This window comes from Gobius niger (genome assembly GCF_951799975.1).
Source record: "Gobius niger genome assembly, chromosome: 8".
NCBI lineage: Eukaryota > Metazoa > Chordata > Actinopteri > Gobiiformes > Gobiidae > Gobius > Gobius niger.
Window position 1 is genome coordinate 21,875,555 of NC_136859.1, and position 24,076 is coordinate 21,899,630.

The window sequence follows — 24,076 nt, forward strand, 5'->3', positions numbered from 1 at the left end:
CTTATAGTATATCATTGAAAAAGTACTTTACACTCAAAGTGAATGCACCTCAAACTCAGATCCTACAGAAGTAATTATGAGGTAGACAACAATGACGGTATTTTCCACCCTCAGCAAAACAAACATGTCCAATAGTACATTTTAAATTACTCTCTTCAATGTAAGAAATATATGATTATCATGAAACTCTGTACATCACAAATAATAAAATAATTATAGAATAAAAATTATACCGATTTGAGTGCATTTGTATATTTACAAAGAAATGCTATTTGCTCATTTCTCCATTCGTTGCACTTTGTAGAGTATTTACAAATTTACAAAAAAAATGAACAGCAGTGCATTCAAAGCTAATGTGCATTTAAATATTGTCTCGTCTCGAGTCTCTTTAATTTTTCATATCTTTCATCAGTCGCTCCATTCTCAGTCTCTATCTCAATGGAAGTGCATTGCGTAAAGATGCCTCAGTCAGTATTCTGTGCTTTTTCTTTTTTTTTATATATATAGGGCCCTATAGTTACTCACACAGCGGCGAGTCTATCCTCATCCTTCTGGAGGCTTTTGGCGTCTCTCTCTATCCGAGGATCTTGTGACCTTAAACGTCAGATCAATCGTGTTTTACATTCGTCCAAGACAAAATAAGAAAATAAAATAAGGCTTGATTTTAGTTGACTTCTCCAAAGATTTAGTGTTGTCACTTTTTGCACCAGGGCGAAAGTGACATATAGCTACTGTATCTCATCTAATCACCTGACAGTTTTTGCCACAATTGAAAATGAAAAAGAGGCCTTCTTTGATGTCTTGTCATGTGAGTCCGAACAAAGCCAGGCTACCATCTATCTGGTATATGTGCACAGTGCTCCACGCTGTCCCCTGTCCACTTAGCAGTGCTAAATCTCATTTTGGCAAATCTTCACCCCCGTGTTTGGTACACTAGACGTTTTGCCCCTTCCTTTACGGCAGAACGGCGACACATGCACTTGTTGCTTGGGGCCTGCGCACTGACCCCAGTTGGACAGTAAAGCAATTACTGGCCTCTAAAGATGCACGCAGCCAAAAGCGTCCAAAATGAATGTGCGCATTGGCAGAGCTACAACGGCGCATGACTTCACATCATGGCCAATCACGTCCTGTGTCCTCGAGGCCTCTGCACGTAACAGGTGCACTGTTTGGACGCCACTTGTAAGGCACCGAAAGGAACAAAAGCCTGTTTGATGGACATGTGGGCGAAAGAACACTTTAGGGTGACAAAAAATAGCAGCCAATGTGTATCCCTTTAAAGTAAGGCGCGTCGTTGCATTGGAGGGGAGAAGCACCTTCTTGCTAAAAAAAACAACAACAACAACAACAACAAACAAAACAAAAACAAACAATCAACCCATAGGCCCATCAACGCTCTTAAAGAGTCCTCAAGGGCCGCTACCTGCACCCACACTGCTCCACCACCATGTCCTCGTACTGTTTGTAGACCACGTTGTTGCCAGAGTCTATGTACAAGATACTAATGGGGCTGAGTTTGGTCGGGACGCAGCAGCTGGGTGGCGTGCTGTTGGGGTCCATGGAGTTCATGAGCGTCTGTATGATCGCGTGGTTAGTGGGTTCCAGGTGCGACCTGAGCGGGAAGTCACAAACGCCCTCGCAGTGGTACGCCTCGTAATCCAGCGGCGCGATGATCCAGTCGTCCCAGCCCAGCTCTTTGAAGTTTACGTGCAGCGCCTTTTTGCTGCACCTCGATTTTGACTTCTTGCCGTGTCTCTTGCCGTGTCTATTGCTCAGCGCGGTCCTCCTCCGCCTCCTTGGACCATCTCGCTCCGCGCTCCGCAGTGAAACGCCTTCCTCTTCCGCAGAGACCCTCGCCACGGCCTCATCCGCGGCGTGTCTATCACTCACTGACCTCCTCGATTTGATTTTCTCCTTGATTTCACTGAACAAATTCTCTCGCTTTTTAGACCGGGTATACGCAACCAGTATGGCCTTCTCCTGCTGGGACCTACCTTCTCTATCCAAACCCAGCTGCCTCAGGTCCACCTCGGCGTCCGTTTTGCCCAGAGTGACCCTCACCTGGAGGCAGAGCTGCTGCTGTCTGTGAGGGTGCATTTTAAACATTTCCCACGCGTCCAAAACCTCCCATCCGGCTTTGGTGGAGTCCAGAGAGTCCAGTGACCTGGAGTCCAGCAGCGTGTCCGCGCGGCACGGGTAGAGCTGGATGTCGTAGAGGCCCAAGGACGTGTGCAAATTCCCAGACGGTCTCCTAAATATCCGTAATTCCGCCCCGACCAGCTCCTCTTTGTCCGAGAGGGTTGACACATCAAACATATACTTTTGTCTTCGCAGGGGACTGTGCAAAATATCGTCTGTGGAGATAAAAAGAGGAAAATAATTGCAGTCAGATTCAGTTAGAGAGTGCAGTGTTCAGACACAGAGGGAGGGGCGGGCATTCTCCCAGGGAGGCCTTATTTCACTCCATCACAAGTCTTGTTTTCTACGTTCGCGTTAAAACAACTGACAAAGTCCTCTCACTCATAGTTTAAATTCTGCAGTTGCAAGGGGTCGTTTATTACTTATTTATTTCACAGTGGCTCTTGTTGGGAACTCGTTTTGCTGTGCGTAATTCTCGTCTCATCACATCTTTAATCTTTCTTTTCTTTCCTTTTTTTTGGTCCATTTTACATAAATCTCCTCACAATAGGCTACTGCTGTTAGACCCGATGACAGATTGATCATAATTCCACTTCTTTGGCAGAACGGAAAAGGTAAGCTTTTCTTACTGTGACAGAACGGAACAAAGAAAAAGGCTATTAAAAAAAAAAAACAAGTGGCCAGTGAAGTGAAGGCCCCTGAGCGCCGCCAGACACAACTAACCGAAGGCGACACACTGTAGTACACTATAGAACAATACACAATTAACTCATTATTCAGCCGCACAGAGACAGAGGCCTGCAGGAGCTGTGTGTACACGCCGTGACACTGCAGCTATTGGATTTAGCAGGCTGTGTTCTCTTTACCAAAATATATGCATGTGCTGACTTAAGTTCAGCAAGGCAAATATTTATTTTCATATCGATTTCTTTCTTTCAGCAAAGTGCCTGCCAAAGTGTGGTTTAAATCAAGACAACTGTGGAAACATGTGTGTTCTCGCTTTAGTAAATGAAGTGTAGTTCGCACATGGTGTTATTGTGGTTATAGTAATTCAAATCAAGGATAGGGGAAATGTCTTATTAGCGAGGATTAAGTGATTTTAAATGGCGCCTGTTGCTTCAGTTTATGGCCACTGTTTTGGCTGAACTTGAATGAATCAAAGTATGATATGCTTCACTTTAAACATGGCTATGATTATGGATCATAAATCACCAGTAAATGGGGGGGAAAGGATCTGTAAAGTTGTTTTGTTTGTAAAAAAAAAAAACGTTTGCGTAAAAACCTTTTCTCTGAGTTTGTGCGTATGGTCTGCATTAGGGGTCTTCCCTTTTCCCTTTTAATTTGTTTCCAACGGCCCTCAAACAAATGCGAGGCCAGCAAATAATTTACAGTTTTTATATATTCCCATCTCCCTCATTAAAACACGGGAGCTCTTGAATTTCACCTCATTTTGCCAATGACAACATTATTCCCTGCAGCCCGCGCGTGCTGCGCTGCATTGGTGTTGACAGTGAGAAATGCAAGCCCTTAATTTCTCGACTATGTTAAATTACATATTTCCATTACGCATACAGATACGTAGAGCGGAGTGTTTTTATTGCTCGCTAAAAAAAAAACTGACGAAGCTGGAGTTTAACGTGACCTTGTTGGTTTGTTTCTGAACAAACGCAAAACATGTTTTTGTCATCTGCCTCTGTTTCAAGCGGCACTGTGGCAGGGTTAGCGGGGGAGACGGAGAGAGGCGAAAGGGGACGCCATCTGTAGCTTTAATGAGTCACCCCCGAAGTGCCAAAAGTAATTTTCGGATAGGGTTTATTCTTTTATGCTTTTGCCATTTCTGACCTCTAACTCTATTTGACATGTGTTCTGTCTTAAATTTATAGGAGCGGGAAACCCAAAAAAGTCCCGGAAGGTACCTATTCTGAATCTAAATTACGTAGGCCTACAAATATTACATGGCCTTTTCTTTCAAGTTGAGGTTATTTAGACTTAATCCCAGCTGAAGGTCCATTCTAAGGTTATGGCAATGCAACACTTCATGGATCCAGGGAAGGAAAGGGGGAAAGTAGGCTATATGTGGAGCTGAAAGAGTGGGAAGAAAAATAATTTCCCGTAATTAAAGTGGCGCTCGCACATGAGGCTGCGGTAAGGGAAGTTCGAAGCACTTTGCTCAGTTGTGGAGGCACTTTGATTTTTTTTCTTCTTCTTCTTTTTATGATTACTATTTCCCCTTCCCTTTCCTTTTTTTTTTCAAGATGTGCCATTGTGGTCCTGGGTCATCATGGGAGAACAGACACTATATGGTACTATGTTATGACATGAACGCTCAATTAGATCAGCAAGATCAAATACTTCAATCATCTTTTCTATGCCAAGCGGCGCTCACAGGTCCAGCTCGGGGTCAGAGGCAGTGACACATCCCATCACAATCACAAGAGACTCGCCGTTTTTTTTGCCTCTGTTTTAATCATCTTTCCGATGGGGATTAGTTTTGCATAATTCTCGAAAGACAATTATGTTGTTCTAAAGCACTGTGTGATTAAATGCCTTCTTCCCCCTTCGACCGATTGCGCAAACTGAAAGCGCGCGGAGAAAGGTCGCTTTTATGTCGTCCTACAAAAGAATAACTCGGTTTAGTGACCCTGTGTGCTTTCTCCGTGTTTGTGTTTGCCATATTGCATTTGCTCACGCGTGCACAAATCCATCGATTACATGACCCAAACACCTGTTTCTCACACCGGCTTACACACAGCGAAATGGCCCTCGTCTGCCTTTGAGAGTGAAAACTGTTTCGTAATAAGTCTTTGTGGGGGGAAAACATAATCAATGGAAACATTTTACCCTACTATTCAGGCTGTTGGTCGCTATGGAGCTGCAGTGACAGTGATTTACAGCCTTCATTTAGAAAGAACCCCAATTAGTGTTTTAGTGTTGTGTTACCCAGGGGTTAACCAGAAAGCCATATAACTTACACTAATACTAGCATAAATAATACGTTACAACTCGGCTTTTAAGTTATTTATCTGCTTTTTTTTGGCGTTGATTGACGTATGTAGCCTACCAAACAAAAAACTTAGCTGAACGTCATATTGTCATAGGGCCTATAAGCTTTCAGTGCCCTTTAGGAACTGTGCGTAAAAGGCGCGTAAAAGTTGCGCTTGCTTTTTTTCTTGCGTTGTAGATTGGCTATGTTTTGTAAAATATATAATTTTGTAGGAATAATTGAATTTAGAAAAGCATCTGTGGGAGACAATATCAGCAAAGACAGTGTGGAAGAGAGCGGAGGATGTAATAGGCGACTTCATGAAACCAACCTGTTCCTCTGTCCACAAAACTCGTTATGGTGTTTGCAGATTTGGACGAGCGGAAAAAGCTTGCGTTTAGTCCGAGCTTCTCTGCGGCTGAGTACGTCCTGTAAATAGAAAGCATGTACTCGTGCGGAACGATGCTATCTTTTAAGTCTTCTTTGTACTGGTGGTAATGGCTCGCCGCGGCATGCGAGGACGAGAATATGCCTTTCAAAAGTTTGTTTGACCTTTGTCCACCCTGATGCTGCTGCTGCTGCTGCTGCTGCTGCTGCGCTTTGGCTACCCGGTGCCTCCTTGGTATGGACGGGGAAATGATGGCAGCAGATTGAATGCACGGTATATTCCCAAGAAAAGCAAAACAAAGACCCAAAAAAAGCGTGATGAGGCGAGACGCATCCATGGTTGAAAGAGCGAGAAAACGGCTTGAGTGAGACTTTGCTTTGCGGAGCAGTCGCTGGTGGTGCTTGTGGTGGTGATGGTGCGTGCGTCAGACGTATCTCTCAGAAACCCGCTGTTGCTTTACGCATACTCCGCGCTCAACGAGAAGAACGGTGTTTGCGTTCTAGACTCCGCAAGAGCGCATAGTGTTGGGCCGAGAGAAACACGCCCACTTGATTGCACAGTGTAGCATGCGTCCCAACCAAACTCATGTTCGCAGACCCACGAAGGGCACACAGTTTAGACAGGCCTCTAGAGAGACGTTGAACTAAAGTTGGCCAAGAAAGGACGGGACTCACCTGCTGCACGGAGAGAAAGCAGCCGTATAATCAGGCACATTAAGGAGATATGCTTTTGAGTAACTGTTCAAACAACTTCACTCTTTCAAAGCGTTAAAACTTTACGACCTTCCGGGAAACAAAGACTATGCAATCTTTAATAGTCACATTTTAAAGCATCGAAAACAGGTTGGTTAAGGTCAAATTTTACGCAAGGATATCGAAAGAAAGAACGCAGCCGTTTGTGATACATTTAGGAAAAGTTGTGTTTTCATGCCAATGATTTATATTGTTATTGGATTCATTATAACATCACATAGACCTAATAAGCCAAACAGGTGTCAAAAAAAATTATAATAATAATCAAGATGGGATGATTTCGTAGCATTTTGGGCAACACATTTGCTAATAGCCTAGTTTGTTTTCGCAAACTCAATTTGAGACTGTGGCATTGAAAACAGTGCGCAAACAACTCTACTGACATCTAGGGGTTATTGCTCGTCACTGCGGGCAAAATAAATAAATAACTTAAAGAATTTGATAAAAACAGCTAATTATAGGGGAAAGTGGTAGGGCTACGGTTTCCCCTACCACTAAAACATGTACAATAGAACAGGACGAGGCATGCTTGTATTCGAGTTGAATTCATGAATTCATTGGGGCAGGCCAATGATCAATCATGTAACCAACAAATAATAGGCCTGATTGAGAGAATTCAGCGGATCTATTGCAAATAAATCAAAATTTAACTACGCACTGGATAGAAATTCCCAAAAAATTGCCGGTGAGGAAGAAAAGCAGAGGAGAAGGAGGCTGTAGGGTAATAAGTATAATAGGACTTATAATTTCTTTGTCTCGCCTGGTCAATAGGCCAATTTATATATTTTTGATTAATAATATAAAAAAGGATTTTCATCAGTGGTCAACTATAGCTTTGCTATTGTTGTGTAGTTCCCCTTCAAGTAAAAACATGTACAATAGGCCCTGATGAATGAGAGTGTGCTTGAGAGTGCGCATGTTCATTAACATGCACTGTCCCAACCCAATAAACTAAAATACACTGTGACAGACAGTCTATCTAAGCCAGTATGAGCCTACACACATGATTGATTGATTGATTGATTGATTGATTGATTGATTGATTAATTGATTGATTGATTGATTGATTGATTGATTGATTGATTGATTGATTGATTGATTGATTGATTGATTGATTGATTGATTGATTGATTGATTGATTGATTGATTGATTGATTGATTGATTGAAAAAGATTTAATAGTCTCAACTTAAATAGCGCTTTTCCAACCAACATTGGGGACGCTTTACAGCAAGGAACCACTCATGCACCAATGTATGCAGACACTAGAGGTGTCTTGCCCAAAGACACAATGACAGTTTGCAACTGCAGGAGCCGGGATTGGAACCCCCGATCTTCCGATCATGAAACGACCCGCCCTACCATCTGCGCCACTTTATTTTATCTAGCCATTCGAAGCGTGTTACGTTTCTTTGTTGAATCTTGGGGGAGGTTAACTGGGCCTGCTACGTCGTGTTGTAACATAAAGCAAAATTGTAGAAAACTCTACCTCTGCAGCATGAGCTCAACCCTGTTATGATCAGCGTTGTCCTGAAGTGGCTCATGCTTGTCGTTTCCTCTTTAGTCCAGCAGAGGACAGAACGATAGACTCATAGACCCAAACGTCATTAAAGCTATGACCGACCACGATAGCGCGTGTTTGTGTCCAGTTCCAGGTCGGCGAAACCTGGTCAAATGACAAAGAATCATATGATGTGTGCAGCTTGCATAGGCTTTAGGGTTATATGAGCCCAAAACAAAAGCCTGGGCGTTTAGTTTGTCGCATCAGTGCATATAAGTCATTGCATCGATGCTATGCCTTAGACTCGCTTAGCTATGTTTGCGCAGTCAAATTTCAGCACCATGGAGAGCCCTGTGCCCAGACCACAGGCGACCGAACATGATGTTGCCCATTGTGCACAACAGTGAAGCTTACGGCCATTACCAAAACAACATCCGAATAATTTGTTTTCGTTCCAACCATGACAGCGAACATACTGGTTTGATTCGGTTTCCATTTAGAGCTGCGATAGGCTATCGGTCACTGAATGGTGAAGTCATGCCTCGCATGTTATGTAACACACTTCAGCATGTAGTCATATTGTGCTTGTCATGTCAGTGGTCTCGCTTCTTGTCCAATCGCGTTGGTGCTCGCTGTGGTGCGTAAGAAGGATGGAGCAATAGAGAGACAGAAGCACTGGCCCCGCCGTAGCATCATCACCGTCAACAACATCAGAAGCAACTGCATCAGGACGGACTCTTTGTGCTTCATCCCTCTCACAAATATTACCACTCGTACGGGTAAGAGCTTTTCAGTCGTTAGTACAAAAAAAAAAAGAAATGGAATGAATTGGCATGGATGTTTGGATGGTTGACTGTACAATAACAACGCATTTGAGTCATCTGAGGCTATACTCCTGTCTCACCAGAAAACCTTTATTTGTGGTGAAGTTTGTTTAAATATTTGTAATATATAACATATAATATTTGTTTAATAATTTGTAATATATGTTTCCTATATGGACCTCGAGTCTAACATACAGTATAAGCTATGATCATGATGATTTAAAGGCTCCTCTGTCTATGAATTGCAGATGACTGCCTAAAAAATACATTTAGCCTGCATTTTAAATTCCCATAACTCCCTCATGTGATTCAGGATTTTATGTTTCCTCTTTGTCAAGAAATTGTCGGTCAATGGTAGCTGGGAGTGAAAGAGATTACTCATTGATGACCTAAGGCACCCACACGATGTTTCAATATGTTTTACAACACCAAAAAAATCATAATAATTCTGTAAAACATTACATTGTTTGTGTTTTTGCCCGTTTTTATTCAGTGAGACAGGGCTTGCTGATAGTTTTGATATGTTATTCTGAAAACACCTAAAGTGGTTGGTGAGTAGGCTACATTAGTGCATTTCGAAAGCATCGGCTGCATTTTGAACAAATGTTTATGATAGGAAGTATAAAAACATAGTCTTATGTGAGTTACATCGGTCACTGCAAGTGGAGCAGTACATTGTGCGTCATCTCTGAAATTATACAACTTTAAACCTCATTAGATCAAGAGGCCGATCTTGATCTATCAGATCGGCCTTAACATCACAGAGGCATTAGGCTGTGTCCTTGATAAACACGGAGGCACATGAACCAGGGAGGATTATAGGAGATATTATTCACGCCCACAGTGTGCTTTTTTTGAAAGTAGACCATCTGGACTGTCAAAAGGCTGGGAACCAGGCTAAAAATCCACATTGTTTATGGGATGAAAGCTTACAGTATTTGTATAGCGTTTTCACATGACACGAGTCACCCAAAGAACTTCACACAGTGTAGGAAATTTGTACCTCATTCACTCCACACATTTATATATTATATATTATGCAATACTGATCACCGGCTTCTGGTTCACTGCAAGTTAAAGGCTTTTTGCTAATTTTATCTATTTATTTTATTTTATAATCTACTTAATCTAATTTGATTGTTACTTGCACAATTGCACTGAAGAAAATGCCTAGTTCGTGAACCTGTTCACTGATCATGGCAATGAAATCTATTCTGAATCTAATTTTATTGTATCATTAGTAATGACATGGATATTTCAACATTATAAGGTTAAAGTCCAAGCTTACACCCAAATTAAACCTGGTGTGAAATATTTACATAAGCATCTATGTCCTAAATGTTCAAACAGTGCTGGTTGGGAATGATTGCAGTGGTAACCTAATGGAGAGGACCTGGGAGCAAAAATCCTTGGGTTGAAGCTTCAGACAATGCTTAAGCTTGTTTATTTTTTTATTGTTTTTTATTGACCTTTATTTAACCAGGATAGTCCCACTGAGATTTAGAATCTCTTTTCCAGGGGAGTCCTGGCCCTAGAGGGGAATCTATTGTACATGTTTTTAGTGGTAGGGGAAACCGGAGTACCGGAGGAAACCTACGCAGACACGGGGAGAACATGCAAACTCCAGACAGAAAGAACCCGGGACCTTCTAGCTGTGAGGCGAGAGCGCTAACCACTGTGCCACCGTGCCGCCCAGAGGTAGCCAATAAATACAAGCTGAGGTACAAACTGAGAACCCAAGAGGAAAGGAAATGTACTTTGTTTGTTTATAAATCAATTTATAACACATCTATTACATCGGCCTGTCAGCTTAAGTTCAAGCTTTGGCGATAAAGAGAAGGGATTTTTTTTTTCAGACACAGATGGTTTTAACATGTGCAGAGTAGGTTGTTATTATTGGCTGATAAAATAGTGACATTTCTATCCTTTTTACTGGCCATCACATTCGATTTTCACACCACAGTTCAATTGAATTGAATGACGCAGCAGAGGAGCACAAGTATCATCCTTTTCATGAATATGAAAATGATTGTTCCATGGTAACCACAGTGGAAGCATTTTTTCCTGCGTAACTAAGCCTGTTGCTAGGCACAGCTCCTCTCGCCCTGTCCTCTTCTATGCCCCGCTTCTGTCTTATCCAGTTGTATGATGCCCGATTGCCATGTTTACCAGCTGCGTAGTAGGGTCTGTGGGAATGCAGATACTGAAGCTGTGGATGTGGACAGATGACGCATAGGCCTCAGTAAATGAAAGCTATTTTTGAGGTGGACTCTGATTCTCATAAGGCAGTGCTCCAGTTTTAAAATCCTCTGGGCACATTGCGGGATTGTACAGATTGAGCAGCTTCTAGAAGCAGTGGGGAATATTCTGGTAAAGGTGTGGTGCTACATTACTTATCTGTTGACTATAAGCATAGAAATATATATATTGAACAATGAAAACAAAATCCACATTAAATTACTGCTTATAATATTAAATGCTGAAACATGAATTTCCCTCAGGATCATATGTATCTATCTAATAGAAGAATTTGATGTGGAAACTGCAATAGAAAATAGTGATTATTCCAGGATTCAGCTTCTGTGCAGGACTTGGGGACAATTACATTACATCATCTTTTCTTCTTATGCAACTGCTCTCTTGGAGCCAAAGATGCAACGGGAATGATATATAGGGAGTTCAAAGGACTTACTGTACACACAGTGGATTACACAAGTATTTAAGTCGCATCTACTTAATTGAAAATAACACTCAAAGACATGAGAAAACATCTGCGTTTATTTGGATGACCCCTGCTTTCAAACTGAAGCCCCTTTTGGGCACTGGCAGGCAGCCGAGCAGTTCTGGCACAAGACATTATTCTCCTGCTTTAAAGGATCAGACCTAATTTCACCATTATTTTGAATTAGTCAGTGTGTAAGTGTATTGCATCTTGTGAATTCGGCTCCAGTGTATTGCTGTGGTGGGCTGGCCTTATAGGAGCATTAGCTCCTCTGAAAGTCCTTGTTTTCGAAAGGGTTGAGTGCCACGTCAAAACAGTTTCACTTTCACAGTCTGCAAAAATGACTCACCTAAACCTTTTGCTATTTTTTGTTTATCAGGGAATACGAGGTTTGAAGCACAATGGGACAATTCCAAGATTATGAGGTAAGTTTATAAATCTATGGTCTTCAATGGAGTATATTGTGGCCTGCATAAGAACATACAAGTTTTAATTTTGAATGTATGGATTAATAAAAAATACCAAAAAATTGTTTTAGATCAAGAAATCAACAAACAAGCCAATGCCGCGTAGCCGAATCCCACGCTTGGTGCTCCATCCATATTGCTCAAAAGACAAAAGCTTGCCCCCATGCGATTCTCCATATTCAGAGGAGGAGGGGAAGGATTCTGACAACTCCAAAAGGACTGTCAGCACAAACAGTTTCTACTCTGGTGAGATGTGTTGTTTATGTAACACTTTAGTTTAAAATTCAGACAGATTGTTTCCCTTAATTTAGCATGGCATCTAGGATTATGTAATGCACACTCTTATCTATTATTGATTGGTGTACATGACATTTAGAGGGAAATTGAGCTGCACTGCTAAAAGTATCTCAGGGATGTTCAAATCAAATTGTTGCCTACATAGATTTTTGAAAGACATTGTTAACATTCATTACTTTAACCTTGATGGTAAGGTAAAAAAAAAATGTCAGTAAAAAAAAAAACAAGTGGCCATTACACTTGTTGCTTTTTAATTGCTGTACTTTTATTTTCCCTTTGTAACTTTCCAACACAGATGACACCGGCTGCCCCACCAGTAAGTCAGTCTCCCCTTCCAAAACCCCGTCAGGCTCGGAGCAGAGCGCACACAGCTCGCCTGTCCTGCCCGAGCGCACCATCAAAGTGAAGAGGGTCCGGGTGGTTACAGAACCACGTCCTACAAGACACAAGAGGGAACTCAGGTCTGCAATGAAACACAGAGGTAAGACTGGACAGTATAGAACAGGGGTGGCCAACCAGTCAGAGACCAAGAGCCGAAATTTTCAACCTTGATCCTGTGAAGAGCCACAAAGGCACCGACCACTAGCGAGATTCCGGGGCGGTACTTTATTGTGATTAAATAGAATGTGACCGTTTTATTTATATCACAATAAACTATAACTTTATGCCTGGCCTTTTTCTTTTTTTTAATAATTGTGTTAGATTGAATGGTTTTACTCCTCAACAAGATTGAAATACATGTATATTAAATGACATTTTGTGTTTCCTGCTCTGACTGAGACAGAATTAGATTATTATTATTATTATTTTATTTTATTTTTAATGCTGGGGTGTGTTTGTATGTGGGGCCCTGCCCACTGAGCCCCCTTCTCTGATTCGCCCCTGGCCTGTGCGCTCAGGGCCTGCAGCTTCGTCCTGACTGGACTGTGCAGAGAACGCACTCTCGGCTGCATAAAGTTCATGAACTTTAACCAGGAGCCTCTGGAGGATCTGAGAGTCTGTTTTAAGTTGCATCTGCTACAGTTATAGCACATGTGAAAGAAAAGTCATGACTTTGCGTATTTCCGCGTTACGATGTCGCGCTCCGCATCATATGCTTCAAAAGAGCTCTGCTTTTTTCCATTTCCTAATTTAGATCTTTTTCTGTGAATATGAGGCCAAATTACATCAAATAAAGAGTAGCTGATCAGAAACCTGAAAAGCACAGAAGCTGATCCCAGTGCCACGATCTGCCTGCCTGTTGTTTAACCTACATCCCGCTTTGACTGAGGCTGCCGCACGGGCACCTTTTACACACCGGGAGATACAGACTCTCATTCATGTGTAGAGATGGAAACAGGGTCTGTAGGACGATGGTTGGATTTTTGGTCAAAGACTTACAGTTTATGGGAAATATTTACCAATTATTTTGCAAAGAGCCTCATTGTATTAAACATATCCAATCATGCAAAGAGCCGCACTCTGATTGGCCAAGAGCCGCATGCGGCTCGAGAGCCGCGGGTTGGCCACCCCTGGTATAGAACAATAGGCTGTAACGGGGCCTTTGAGTTACTGTCAATGCAACACAATATGGATGAAGAAGAAGACACTGAATGGGAGCAAAAGATATGCTCATTTGCTACTACGTTTATTAGCGGTATTGATTGCTACATTTAACAGATTACAATAATAGGTGTTGTACTGTCTTAAAGTGAGATCAATCAATACAACCTGAATATAAAACACTTCTTTCACTATTTATATAACCTTTCTGGACAAGAAAACAAAGTGTGGAGCTAATATGTGCTGTTTGCAACCCCTTTACTAAGAAACAAGACCACAGCGCAAAAACTCAAGTTTGCTGCTGATTAAATAAGCAAAACTAGCCAAACCTTCTTTTACTCCTCGCACAGACCTCACATAAGCCACAGTGAGGAGGAAGCTGATTGGTCAAAGCAAAGTTTCAGGGGTCTTAGTCAATTAGGCTGATTAGCTGGAGGTTACTAGACTGGGTGGATGAGCTCAGACTTCAGCAGATTCACCAAAGAGGGAGATCACTTTTGGAATAGTTTTGTTTGTCACTGGACACTAATATGGTTTTGTTTGATGGCAAGAGATGCTTCTCAGGTTTGGCTGTAAAAACTTTGACCTTTTAATGAAATCAAAATGATATCAACTGAGGCATTTGCTGCAAGACTGTTAGGTATTGTTTAGACCTTTTCGTAATGGGCTATTTCATCTGGAATGTTTAATCAGTGTTAATTCATTCTGCTCATAAATTTGTCTGAATATATGCCCAGGTTTTTGAGTTTCCACTTGTTTTTGCAGGAAGTGAAGTTGACTTCAGCTCTTCAAGTAGCGCAGGCAGAGGTCCCTCCTCAAGTTCAGTTGGAAAAAAGACTCCAACTCACAGGTACCGAAGATAAATTAATTCTGGGTAGTAACATTTGGGAACCTTTTTGAGTAATTGGCCTGCCTCTATCATTATTCACTTTTTGTTGTGTCACTTTGAATTCTAATTTTGTGTTATCAATCTCATACTTTGCAAGTTATTGCAATAAGTACTGCAAAGTGTCAAACTGAGCATTTAAAGTATTATGTTTGTTTAATTAACAATTGCATTTTGTCTAATTCCTACTGCGGCTTAATGTGTTTTTTCTTTTATAGTAATTGACTAAGATAAAATAGTTAAGGAACTTTTTGGTAACAATGATTTCTGTGTTTTATTTATGGACTTGTTGAAACAAGCCGGATCAGTCACGTCAGACCACTGCCCATATTTAAACCAGCTGTGAGTCCTTCAGCAAACCGTGATGCAGAGCTGTATGCCCCTTACAGGACACCCCCTAGAGTGACCTCTTCCACAAACAGCAGCTGCAACTCTAGCCCCACTGCCAGGTATCAGCCCTTATCTTTTATTCATTAGCTGAGGATATGATTTTGTTTGTGACAAATGTGTCGAGGCATGTGATAAAATCCATAGCCTATACTTTTGATCAAAACCATGCACCAATGTAACTGATGTCAATGTTCTCCACCACTGTCTTATGTGAGATGTAACGGTAATATGAAGAGGTTACACTTGCAAGTAGATGGTAAATTTCTCATATCACCTGAAAATGGTGAAAAGGCAGCAGTCATATTTAGCAAAAATGGACCATTCACATAAAAATCAAACAATATGTATCCAGTTTCTGAGCAGAATCTGAATCATTTATCCCTTCCATAAATCCATAATGTTGTTCTTCCTGTCAGCTCTGCGCCTATATGGCCTTGTCATGTGACCTCTCTACCTCTCGCTCGCTCCTTCTCCTGGGCTCTTTCTATTTCTGGCTGCAGTGCACTCTCATCAAAGCCTGCTGTATCCAGGTTGCCTGGATATAATTCAGGGGTGGAGAGAGGGGGGATTGGCACGTTTTGTCTGAATTGAGCTACATAAAATTGATTTTATTTTCTTTATATACTAATGTCGGCATAAAAGGCTCTTGGCGACGCAACTACCTCAGGCATAGTCCTGTCACTGTGCTGAATCAGTGTTGATTAATAATGTTTTTTTTCCAATAGTCTGCACTAATAATGTCAGCTTTTAGAGGACCTAAGCCCACGTTCACTTGGCCCAATTATCTTCTGCAAAGTCAGTACCTTAAAAGGTTTTACATAAAACGATGAAGTGATTTGATTCAAAATGCCCATTAAATTGTTTTTAAGATAAAGAGCCCTGTACATGCACTCTGTCACTTGTCACCCAGCATGGCAGTTTCAGTTTTAAATGTCCCCCCAATGAGAGTTGAATGTCTAGTTCATCTTAAGAAACTTCGATTAATAATCCTAATACTTTTCTCTACAGAAGAGCTCGTCTGGGTCGGTACCATTCATGTGGAGACAATCATGGCATCAGGCCCCCAAACCCAGAACAGTACCTTACTCCCCTGCAACAGAAGGAGGTGGCCATCAGGCACCTAAGAAGCAAACTGCTGGAGTCCGAAAACCGAGTCAGTGATAGGTGTGTATGAAATGTCCCTATTTATGGTGTGTTGCTGAGCGGGATCTGAAGCTATGACGAATTGCCTATGTGTTGCAGCTTCACATAAATGGTTTTGGATGGAAAATGTAACAAAGACGAAATTATTTTTTTCACCCACAGGGAAAATGAAATCGATGCATTAAAGGGGCAGCTGAGCAGAATGAGAGAGGACTGGATTGAGGAGGAATGTCACCGGGTGGAGGCTCAACTGTCCCTCAAAGAAGCCCGCAAAGAGATAAAGCAGCTACGGCAGGTGGTGGAGACCATGAAGAGCAGCCTGATGGAGAAAGACAAGGGCATCCAGAAGTACTTCATCGACATCAACATCCAGAATAGAAAACTAGAGTCACTACTTCACAGCATGGAGTTGGCCCAAAATGGCAGCAGCATTGATAATGAACAGACCCTGGACTTTATCTGTGATGGCTCGAATGGTAGCGAGAAGAAAATGCTCTGTGAGGTGCATGCTGGGATGGAGCAAGGGGCGGAAGCGATGGCAGATAGCGGGTTACTTGTCAATGACGAGATGGCCAACCGGGCAGACATTTTGGAGCAGGTTTTCATGTCCACTGCAGTAGATTGTAGTCAGGATGCAAGTGGACAGCTAAGGCTTGATGGGGCCATGGTAACCGCACTGTCAGATTTGTCTGCCAGTGAACCGTCTGGTGTAGTTGTAAATACAGCGTCAACAACCGTAACCTTATCCCAAATCGGACCATCCAAAGAAGACCAAGGGGTTCAGACTGAACCTATGTCGTCAGATATCCAGACTCTACTTCTCCAGCTGTTAAAGTTCCATGGCATAACATACGATGCATACAATCCATTAAAATCTGAGAACCCACAAGACTTCACCACTGCTCGTCCACCATTTTCCAACATGCCTTTCACAGAAGAAAGCCCAGATACCTTCTCTGATTCAGGCATAGGGTCCACAGAGCCTGCAGATAGACCAAAGTTTATGGAAGAGCTCGACTTCAGTTGTGGGAATGAGGAGCTTTGCCTTACCCCAAAACTCGAGGTAGTTGGAAAACGTTACTGGAGCAACAACTTTTTGGTTGACCTGGTTGCGGTGGCGGCTCCAGTCTTGCCTACGGTAGCCTGGATGTACTCGAGGCATGGAGTGGATGGAAGTGCGCCATTTTATAACATCGCTGCTTTGATTCGGGGCTGTTGCATCATGGGATTGCACTCTCTTCGTCATGTTGCTAACAACCCGGACACCTAATGGGTTCCTGCATGCACAAACTCTTAGCACATTGGCATCTTTTTATTGTGAGATTAGTTGTGTTAACACCTTAATTACTTTGCACTCTGTAGTTTCCATGAAATGAAGCAAACATGGTGATATGGAAGGGATTATTTATAAAGGGTTATTTAAAGTATTTCTGCATAAGATAATCATCTAGGTAGATGGTTGTGAGTGTTGTTGTCCTGCTGTCCCTAAATGTTTCACAAGATTTGTTTTGGATGGTATTTTTGAAGGTTTGTTGGAAAAGTCTTAAATTGTCACTTGTTTTTGTTTAAAAGGGATCCTTAAACCTTCAGCCAAAGCTTTCTTGTCGATACACTTTTGTTTTGTGGGAAGTGTGTAATATATATATGTATATTTTTTTTCCTCACTGGGAATAGAGCTTTATTTTGTACCTATTGTTCCTAAATGCTTAAACGTCAACACGTTATGTGCCTGAGCAATGTGCAATACTGTTCGATACATAATGTCCTTTTCTTGTTATTAAAGCATGATAAGTAGTAATAAATCAGGATTTCTTCTTTGGCTTATTAGTTCTCAACCTCTTGAGGTTCCACATATAGTTACAATTTAAGATTAAGTGAGTTAAATGCTCAGTCTAGTTTAAAATCCTTGCCAGGACCTTTCCCACCAGCTCTTTTACAGTTTTTGCTCCTTATGTACCTGCCTATCGGTGCCAAAAATGGAAGTTCGAAATTGTGGAACCTTGTCTTTTGACCAGGATTAGTTCCTCTAAACATGCTTTAAAATATCTTGTAATATTATAGGTAAAAAGTTTGCAAATGTGTCTGGACATCTTGTCAGCACAGTGTCTCCATAATCGCAGGTTGCATAAAACTAAAAGCTTTACTACTCTGACATTCCCCGAGTGGAGAGCTATCCAAGCTCACCAAAAGCTGCAGTCTGTGACCTCATCCCAAAAAGTGGGTCAGGGCTGGAGCAGCTGTAATCTGACCGTGCAAAACAAGTCACATAATCGTTTAACATGCACAAAAGTGAGAATCATTCTTTGAGCTCGCAGCCCTGCTTAGATTAGGGCATCTCTGCCATATGGTGATGTGCAAGTTGTGTAAGCACTAATTCACGCCGCAATAGCGTCTGTCTCCCTGGACTTTAGATGAACTATTGCCACTGACCCAATGCACAATTCAAACTGGGAAGATCACAATGTTCCTATCTAGAAACATTCTGCATGTCTAATGCAAAGAACATGAAGAGGCAAAGTAGTTCCTGTTCTGCATAATTAATGATTAATAAATTAAAACCCAATAATTGTTTCCTGTACAAACATTCAAAAATAATTTGCTTAATGCTGTAGTTATTTTAAATGGGTTGAAACAAAATTGTGTACTAACGAAGTTCCAATATGGACTAATAAAGTAGCCAAACCAAGTACATTCATATGCCTTCATTTTGATTTAATTTAATTAGTAGGTAAAAATTTTGCAAACCTCATTACATTAGCGTTTCCATGAGCAGAAATAAAACAAAACATAAAAAATAAAGAACAGATTATAAATAAAAGCGACTGATGTATGCGTAATTTCAAACAAAATGTTTACCCTTTTAATCAGTAGCATTCTTTCCATATCACTCAGTCATCAGTGAAAAGGCAATTGACCAGTCTAATGCCGTTCTTCCCATAGTGCCACTATTGCATGTCTGTCTGCTTATTTCAACATGTGTCCATAGCAGCTTTGTACCAAGAAATATACGGCATACTTCTTCCCTTTATGATAGATCAGAGAACACATTACCACAACCTTTGTGGTCAATAAACTAAAATGTGAATTGGCAAAAAGCATAACTTTTCCCAAAGTAAAGATGTCATGACTCAAGTCAAGAGCTGCAGGACCATTAGCAATGGGGTTACCATAGGAACCCACAGCTACAGCAAACAGATTAAAAAATAAATAAAAAATAACTAAGTCAAATTAAAAAGTTGTCATTGGTATACCAAAGATGTCTTTTAATAATTACATTTAATACAATTCTCTGCCTGAGGTTGAAGACAGAGGGGAAAAAAAAGCTTGCATTTTAGAGAATTAATTTACAAATCCCCCTGAATATTTTTTACACCCCAAACTGAAGTTTAAAGTATACGGTGACAAGTCGTAAAATGCATCAATCATACATTGTCTTTAATGCAGATGACCTTGAATAATTAAAGGTCCTTAGCAACTACATTGCGATGGTACCATAAATGAATGCTGGTGGATACCTGGGAAAAAGGGGAAGTTTGTTGTACACCAGTTTGGATCAATGTATTTTAAGAGTAACTTAAGATTCAGTGTCTTTGAACCCCCTCTGACTCGGTCCTGAGCAGTGAGAAAAGTGTTACGAGAGCTTGACGGCCATTTTCTGCTCTTTCTTAATCATTCTCTGTGCCTCCTTCTCCATCTTCTTCCTCTGCTGTTCCATGTACCGCTTTTCCCGCTCAACCATCTTTTGTTGTCTGCAGCAAAACAAACCGTCAGATTTCAAGAGTCATTTACAGAAGCCTTGTCAGCTGGACATGAAGGAACACAATCTGGTACTTTCTTTGTTTTTACTAAAGAACACTGCCATCTGTTGGCCAGTCAGTATGCTTACACTGACTACATTGCGGTGTTAATGAATTAATTCACTTCTAAACAATAGCAAAACAGACTTGATATTTACATAAATCTGTTTAAATCTGTCAATTTGTTATTTGTCATTACAGAATGAATAATTTATCAAATTATTGTCGATCTCCTTGTCTAATCTGCACACACACACACACATCTTGTTTTTACCTTAGGACCTCTTCAGCCTCCCATGTAGCATCAGATTCCTCCTCCCAGGCGTTTGTGTCTCCCTGCCAGTTGTCCAGTTCTCCCAGCTCAGCCTAACATTGGCATTATAATTATAATATAATATTTATTTCTGTAGCATAATAAACACAGCTTGGAAGTGATATTTACTGAAGGAGGAGTGAAAGTCATCATGTCCTGAGAGGCCGCCAGTCGGCTGGAGAAACCTGATGAGCCATCAGGCACCAGGTAATTTGTAGGCTCCCTTTTCTTTAAAACAATCTGCAATAAGGAAAAAATGTTTTCAAATATATACATATATGTGTGGAGGGATCAGAGGGTCAGAGTGAATGGCCACCTCAGTGCTGTCAGGACAATATCTACTGGTTCTCCTCAAGGTTCAGTTATCTCTCCACTTCTCTTCACTCTGTACACAAGCGACTGCAGTAGCACCACCCCAGATATAATTTATATCAAGCATTCAGACACAGTTATCATGGACACTACAAACACACACGGATTACTGCAAACTGAACTGAACTCGTTTTTACGGTGGTATAGGAAGAACCGTTTGGATTTAAATGTATCCAAGAGCAAAGAAATTAATTTCCACCATGGCCACTCCAGCTCTCCCTCACGCACTGTTAACAACGAAATATTTGAAAAGGCTCATTCATACAAATACCTCGGCTCCATAAACTCACATTCCAACTCAGTGCTGAACAGTGCCTGGTTTGGTTCACTCACTCTCATTCACCGCAACAGGCTCAATAAGATTATAAAAATAAGTAACAAAATCATCGGTCAGGAGCAGCAGCCACTCAGTAGTACCCTCTATGACTCAAGAGTTCTGAAAAAAGGCACCCAGATCTCCACAGACCCCTCACACACCCTGCACTCTCACTACTCCCCGTTACCGTCTGGGAGCAGGTTTAGGTCCCTCCCACTGGAGGTAGGACAAAGAGGGCGACCTCCACTTTCCTCCCTACCTCCATCCGCCTGTTAAACAAATGATTGTGTGGTAGTGATGCACGGGTAGGGCTGCAACTAACGATTATTTTGGTAATCGATTAATCGACCGATTATTTTTTACGATTAATCGATTAATCGCTTGGCTGTGAAAGGTGCATGGAAATTGTATTTTTTTCCATTTTTTTATCACATAGAGCTAAAGTGGCACCGCTTGAGGACACGTGGATGGAGTAAACTTAAAGTAAACGTTTGTGGGAGGCTCTTTGTGCTAATTCTGCTTTGATTGGACGAGACAAAGACAGATATTTATGAAATTTACGATGTACAAAACACTGCAGACCCTAACTTTAAAAAACAAAGTAGGTTTTCATCCAAAATACATAATTGTCATGTCTTTTTTGCTCAATTTTAGTCTGTGTTTACTAGAAAACGATTAATCGATTACTGGAATAGTTGACAACTATTTTAGTAATCGATTAGTTGTCGATTAATCGATTAGTTGTTTCAGCTCTATGCACGGGTCAACCCGATATCCGTGGTCAACTTGCAGGGCCGATACGTTATATATATAATGTACGACAAACTTTGGATGAGGGTGGGTCGGGTTAGAAAGCGTACATATTTTTTTTTGTCCTTACATTGTTGGCTTGCAACATACAGTGCATTCTTATCCATAAATGCCAGACAAACTCGGCTGTGTTTTGTTGAATATTCGGTTTTATGGGGTAAACATATCATTAGCATGTTTTGTTTAGATGTCGCCTAGCCTATCACTTTTGTATGACTTTGATCTCCGCTCCGCACATGCGCGACAGGCACAAGTGGTGAAAATAATGCAGCAGCAGGAAGAAAGGTAAAATTAAAGTAACAAGGCGACAGCTTCGTACAAACCTGAGGAGAGCAACTTCTTGTAGCATCAGGTAAAGGCTGTTCCACTTTAGTCCAAACTCCATTTAGTTTGACAGAAAGAGTTGTCCATGACGTGGAAGCCTCACAATAGTTTCTGCTCCTCGTGTCCTGATAAGTCCATAAGTGATTTCAAAGGTTCCTCAGCGGCGCAGTAGCAAATCAAAGCATCAAGCACTAACGGGCTCGACACACAGGAGGCGACAAACGACAGCGACTGGCGAAACTCATTGCCTCCGAGGTGAAAACCAACACATGTGACGGGACAAAACTGCAGCAGCCAACAGAAGCGACACACACCGCGCTGTGTTCCAGCACGGATCACAAGTTTATACAGATTTGTTAAGCTATGAAAGTTGACGGAATTTTAGCTACATGATGTGGAGATGATGGAACATATACTCATTGATGATTGTTTTCAATGGGGTAAGCATTGAATTTAAAGATGACTGAAGAAGACTGTGTGGGTATTGGTCTATAACAGGCCTATTATTTCTAATGCATTTATTGAAACACATGTTGATTGTGGTGTTGTATGTCTGTGCCATTTTTATTGGACTTTTTTTTTCACTTAGATGACAACGGTCTGCCGCCATACCATAAAAACGTATGTTAAAGTTTGTCTAGAACACTCTAATAAGTTTACCTTTTGTGTTTTTCTGATGGTTGGGGCCATGTCTTTGAAGTAGTCCGGCTCTTCTTCTTCATCATTAGTTGAATGATTGACATTACCATTACCACCTTCAATTTTGACACTTGTTGGAGCGTCTTCATCCCAAGAACTCCATTCTTCTATTTCAGGTTGTACAGGCTAGACCATACATGGCAAAAGTGAGTAACAGCGTACAAATACAGAATGCCAAAACATTACAGCCACTAGCCTATGACAACATGTATCATGAAGGAACTAGGCAGGTGGTTGTAATATCTATTTATAAATGGATCCTGTGATGAAGACTTCAAGACACCACCACCCACCAACATAATATTATGCCCGATATCGACTCAAGTGAAGAAGAAAAAAAAAAGGTAAAAATAAATACTGACCTGCTTCGGTACTGAGGATGAGAAATCCACTGTTGTCGGTAGTGTTACCTGGTCGCCGCTAAGCTTGCGTCCCCTTCCACTCCTGCATTTATTGCAAAGTTTACATTATATACATTTCCAATGCTGAATTCTTTATGCTGTAATTACAGCATAATAACAACATGAGATACGTAGTTTAATTAAGGCGAGCTCACCTGCATACTAGCCTTTTAAAGAATGAAAGCAAGCTGGCTAAGCATGTGCAAATCTTGAAAAGACGGAACTGGGTGATAGCCATGGCAGAGTCAACTAAAGGTGGTGGAGAGACATTACATTACAAAAACATCGCTCAATCATCAGACAAAAATGCAGTATATTCAGCCAATACAAATTAAAATAACAATGACAAGATCTGGTTCTAGTAGGCCTTCATATAGCTTCAAAACAAAACACATCTGCTTGTGTCAAGATCGGTTGATGCCAGGTAATTAAATGTACAAAATGATGTACTATATAAATGTATTACTGTTACCTTGAGAGATGTTACACCGTAACCTGAGCAGCAGCTGCTTTCTTCAGCGAAGTCCTCAAATTCATTTGAGCTTGATGCTAATCGCTGGTTGCTAGCTTTGAACATAAAGAAGCATTTTCTATTGATCTTAAATATGGCCGTATCAAGAGAAATTCACCAAAACTACGAGAAACGATCAAAGATCTGATTGAATTAGTCCAGCTAAATGACAATGCATGTAAATGTGTTTCGTCGCTCATCTCTGTTCCATGGCTGCCATCATTGAGGAGGAGCAGGAACAGGGAAGTACATTGGCTCCGCTGCATTCACGTCCCGTAGGAGAAATACCGTCTTTGTTATTATTATGCAATTATTACAATATTCAACACCTTAATGTATTACTACTTATTTATTATGATAAAAAAACTCAATGCTTCATAGATGATTTAATGACTTTATTGTATTTATTTATTTCGTGCAAATACAACGTCAACACAGCAACAACAACAAAAACAGTTAACACATACTCAAAATTGAAACGCATAGACATGTGGCAGAGG

General features: G+C 41.1%; 4 protein-coding genes across 4 annotated transcripts in view; 2 read left to right on the forward strand and 2 right to left on the reverse strand.

Annotated features, from left to right (window-relative positions):
- Positions 1-710, forward strand: part of eny2 (ENY2 transcription and export complex 2 subunit) — a 75,307-nt gene extending 74,597 nt beyond the window's left edge. Inside the window, exon 6 of the mRNA XM_079561143.1 lies at positions 690-710. The gene's annotated coding sequence lies outside the window, so the exon portion shown is untranslated. The remainder of the gene's footprint in view (positions 1-689) is intronic.
- A 157-nt stretch (positions 711-867) lies between these two features.
- gdf6a (growth differentiation factor 6a) lies at positions 868-5,953 on the reverse strand. The gene is made up of 2 exons (XM_079561239.1): positions 5,454-5,953; positions 868-2,354 (listed from the first exon to the last, which is right to left on the reverse strand). The coding sequence occupies exons 1-2, from the start codon at positions 5,845-5,847 to the stop codon at positions 1,420-1,422; spliced, it is 1,329 nt and encodes a 442-aa protein (XP_079417365.1). The 5' UTR covers positions 5,848-5,953; the 3' UTR covers positions 868-1,419.
- A 2,440-nt stretch (positions 5,954-8,393) lies between these two features.
- Positions 8,394-17,725, forward strand: sybu (syntabulin (syntaxin-interacting)). Its single transcript, XM_079560823.1, has 8 exons — positions 8,394-8,541; positions 11,688-11,733; positions 11,847-12,021; positions 12,368-12,553; positions 14,380-14,464; positions 14,800-14,949; positions 15,899-16,054; positions 16,196-17,725. Exons 2-8 carry the CDS (start codon positions 11,710-11,712, stop codon positions 17,301-17,303), a joined length of 1,884 nt encoding a protein of 627 aa, XP_079416949.1. The 5' UTR covers positions 8,394-8,541; positions 11,688-11,709; the 3' UTR covers positions 17,304-17,725.
- A 1,035-nt stretch (positions 17,726-18,760) lies between these two features.
- On the reverse strand, positions 18,761-23,819 carry ebag9 (estrogen receptor binding site associated antigen 9). The gene is made up of 7 exons (XM_079561127.1): positions 23,538-23,819; positions 23,221-23,314; positions 23,027-23,108; positions 22,626-22,790; positions 20,273-20,383; positions 20,105-20,196; positions 18,761-19,782 (listed from the first exon to the last, which is right to left on the reverse strand). The coding sequence occupies exons 2-7, from the start codon at positions 23,301-23,303 to the stop codon at positions 19,665-19,667; spliced, it is 651 nt and encodes a 216-aa protein (XP_079417253.1). The 5' UTR covers positions 23,304-23,314; positions 23,538-23,819; the 3' UTR covers positions 18,761-19,664.
- Between the last annotated feature and the right edge of the window lie 257 nt (positions 23,820-24,076).

Coding starts and splice junctions, on each gene's coding strand:
- ebag9 (XM_079561127.1), bottom strand. CDS start 23,303: ATGGCTATCACCCAGTTCCGTCTTTTCAAGATTTGCACATGCTTAGCC. Junction 23,109..23,220: donor TTTAAAAGGCTAGTATGCAG/GTGAGCTCGCCT, acceptor CAATAAATGCAG/GAGTGGAAGGGGACGCAAGC. Junction 20,384..22,625: donor CCATCAGAAAAACACAAAAG/GTAAACTTATTA, acceptor TCCTTATTGCAG/ATTGTTTTAAAGAAAAGGGA.
- sybu (XM_079560823.1), top strand. CDS start 11,710: ATGGGACAATTCCAAGATTATGAG. Junction 12,022..12,367: donor CACAAACAGTTTCTACTCTG/GTGAGATGTGTT, acceptor TTTCCAACACAG/ATGACACCGGCTGCCCCACC. Junction 14,950..15,898: donor AACTCTAGCCCCACTGCCAG/GTATCAGCCCTT, acceptor TTTTCTCTACAG/AAGAGCTCGTCTGGGTCGGT.
- gdf6a (XM_079561239.1), bottom strand. CDS start 5,847: ATGGATGCGTCTCGCCTCATCACGCTTTTTTTGGGTCTTTGTTTTGCT. Junction 2,355..5,453: donor TTTTGTGGACAGAGGAACAG/GTTGGTTTCATG, acceptor TTATCTCCACAG/ACGATATTTTGCACAGTCCC.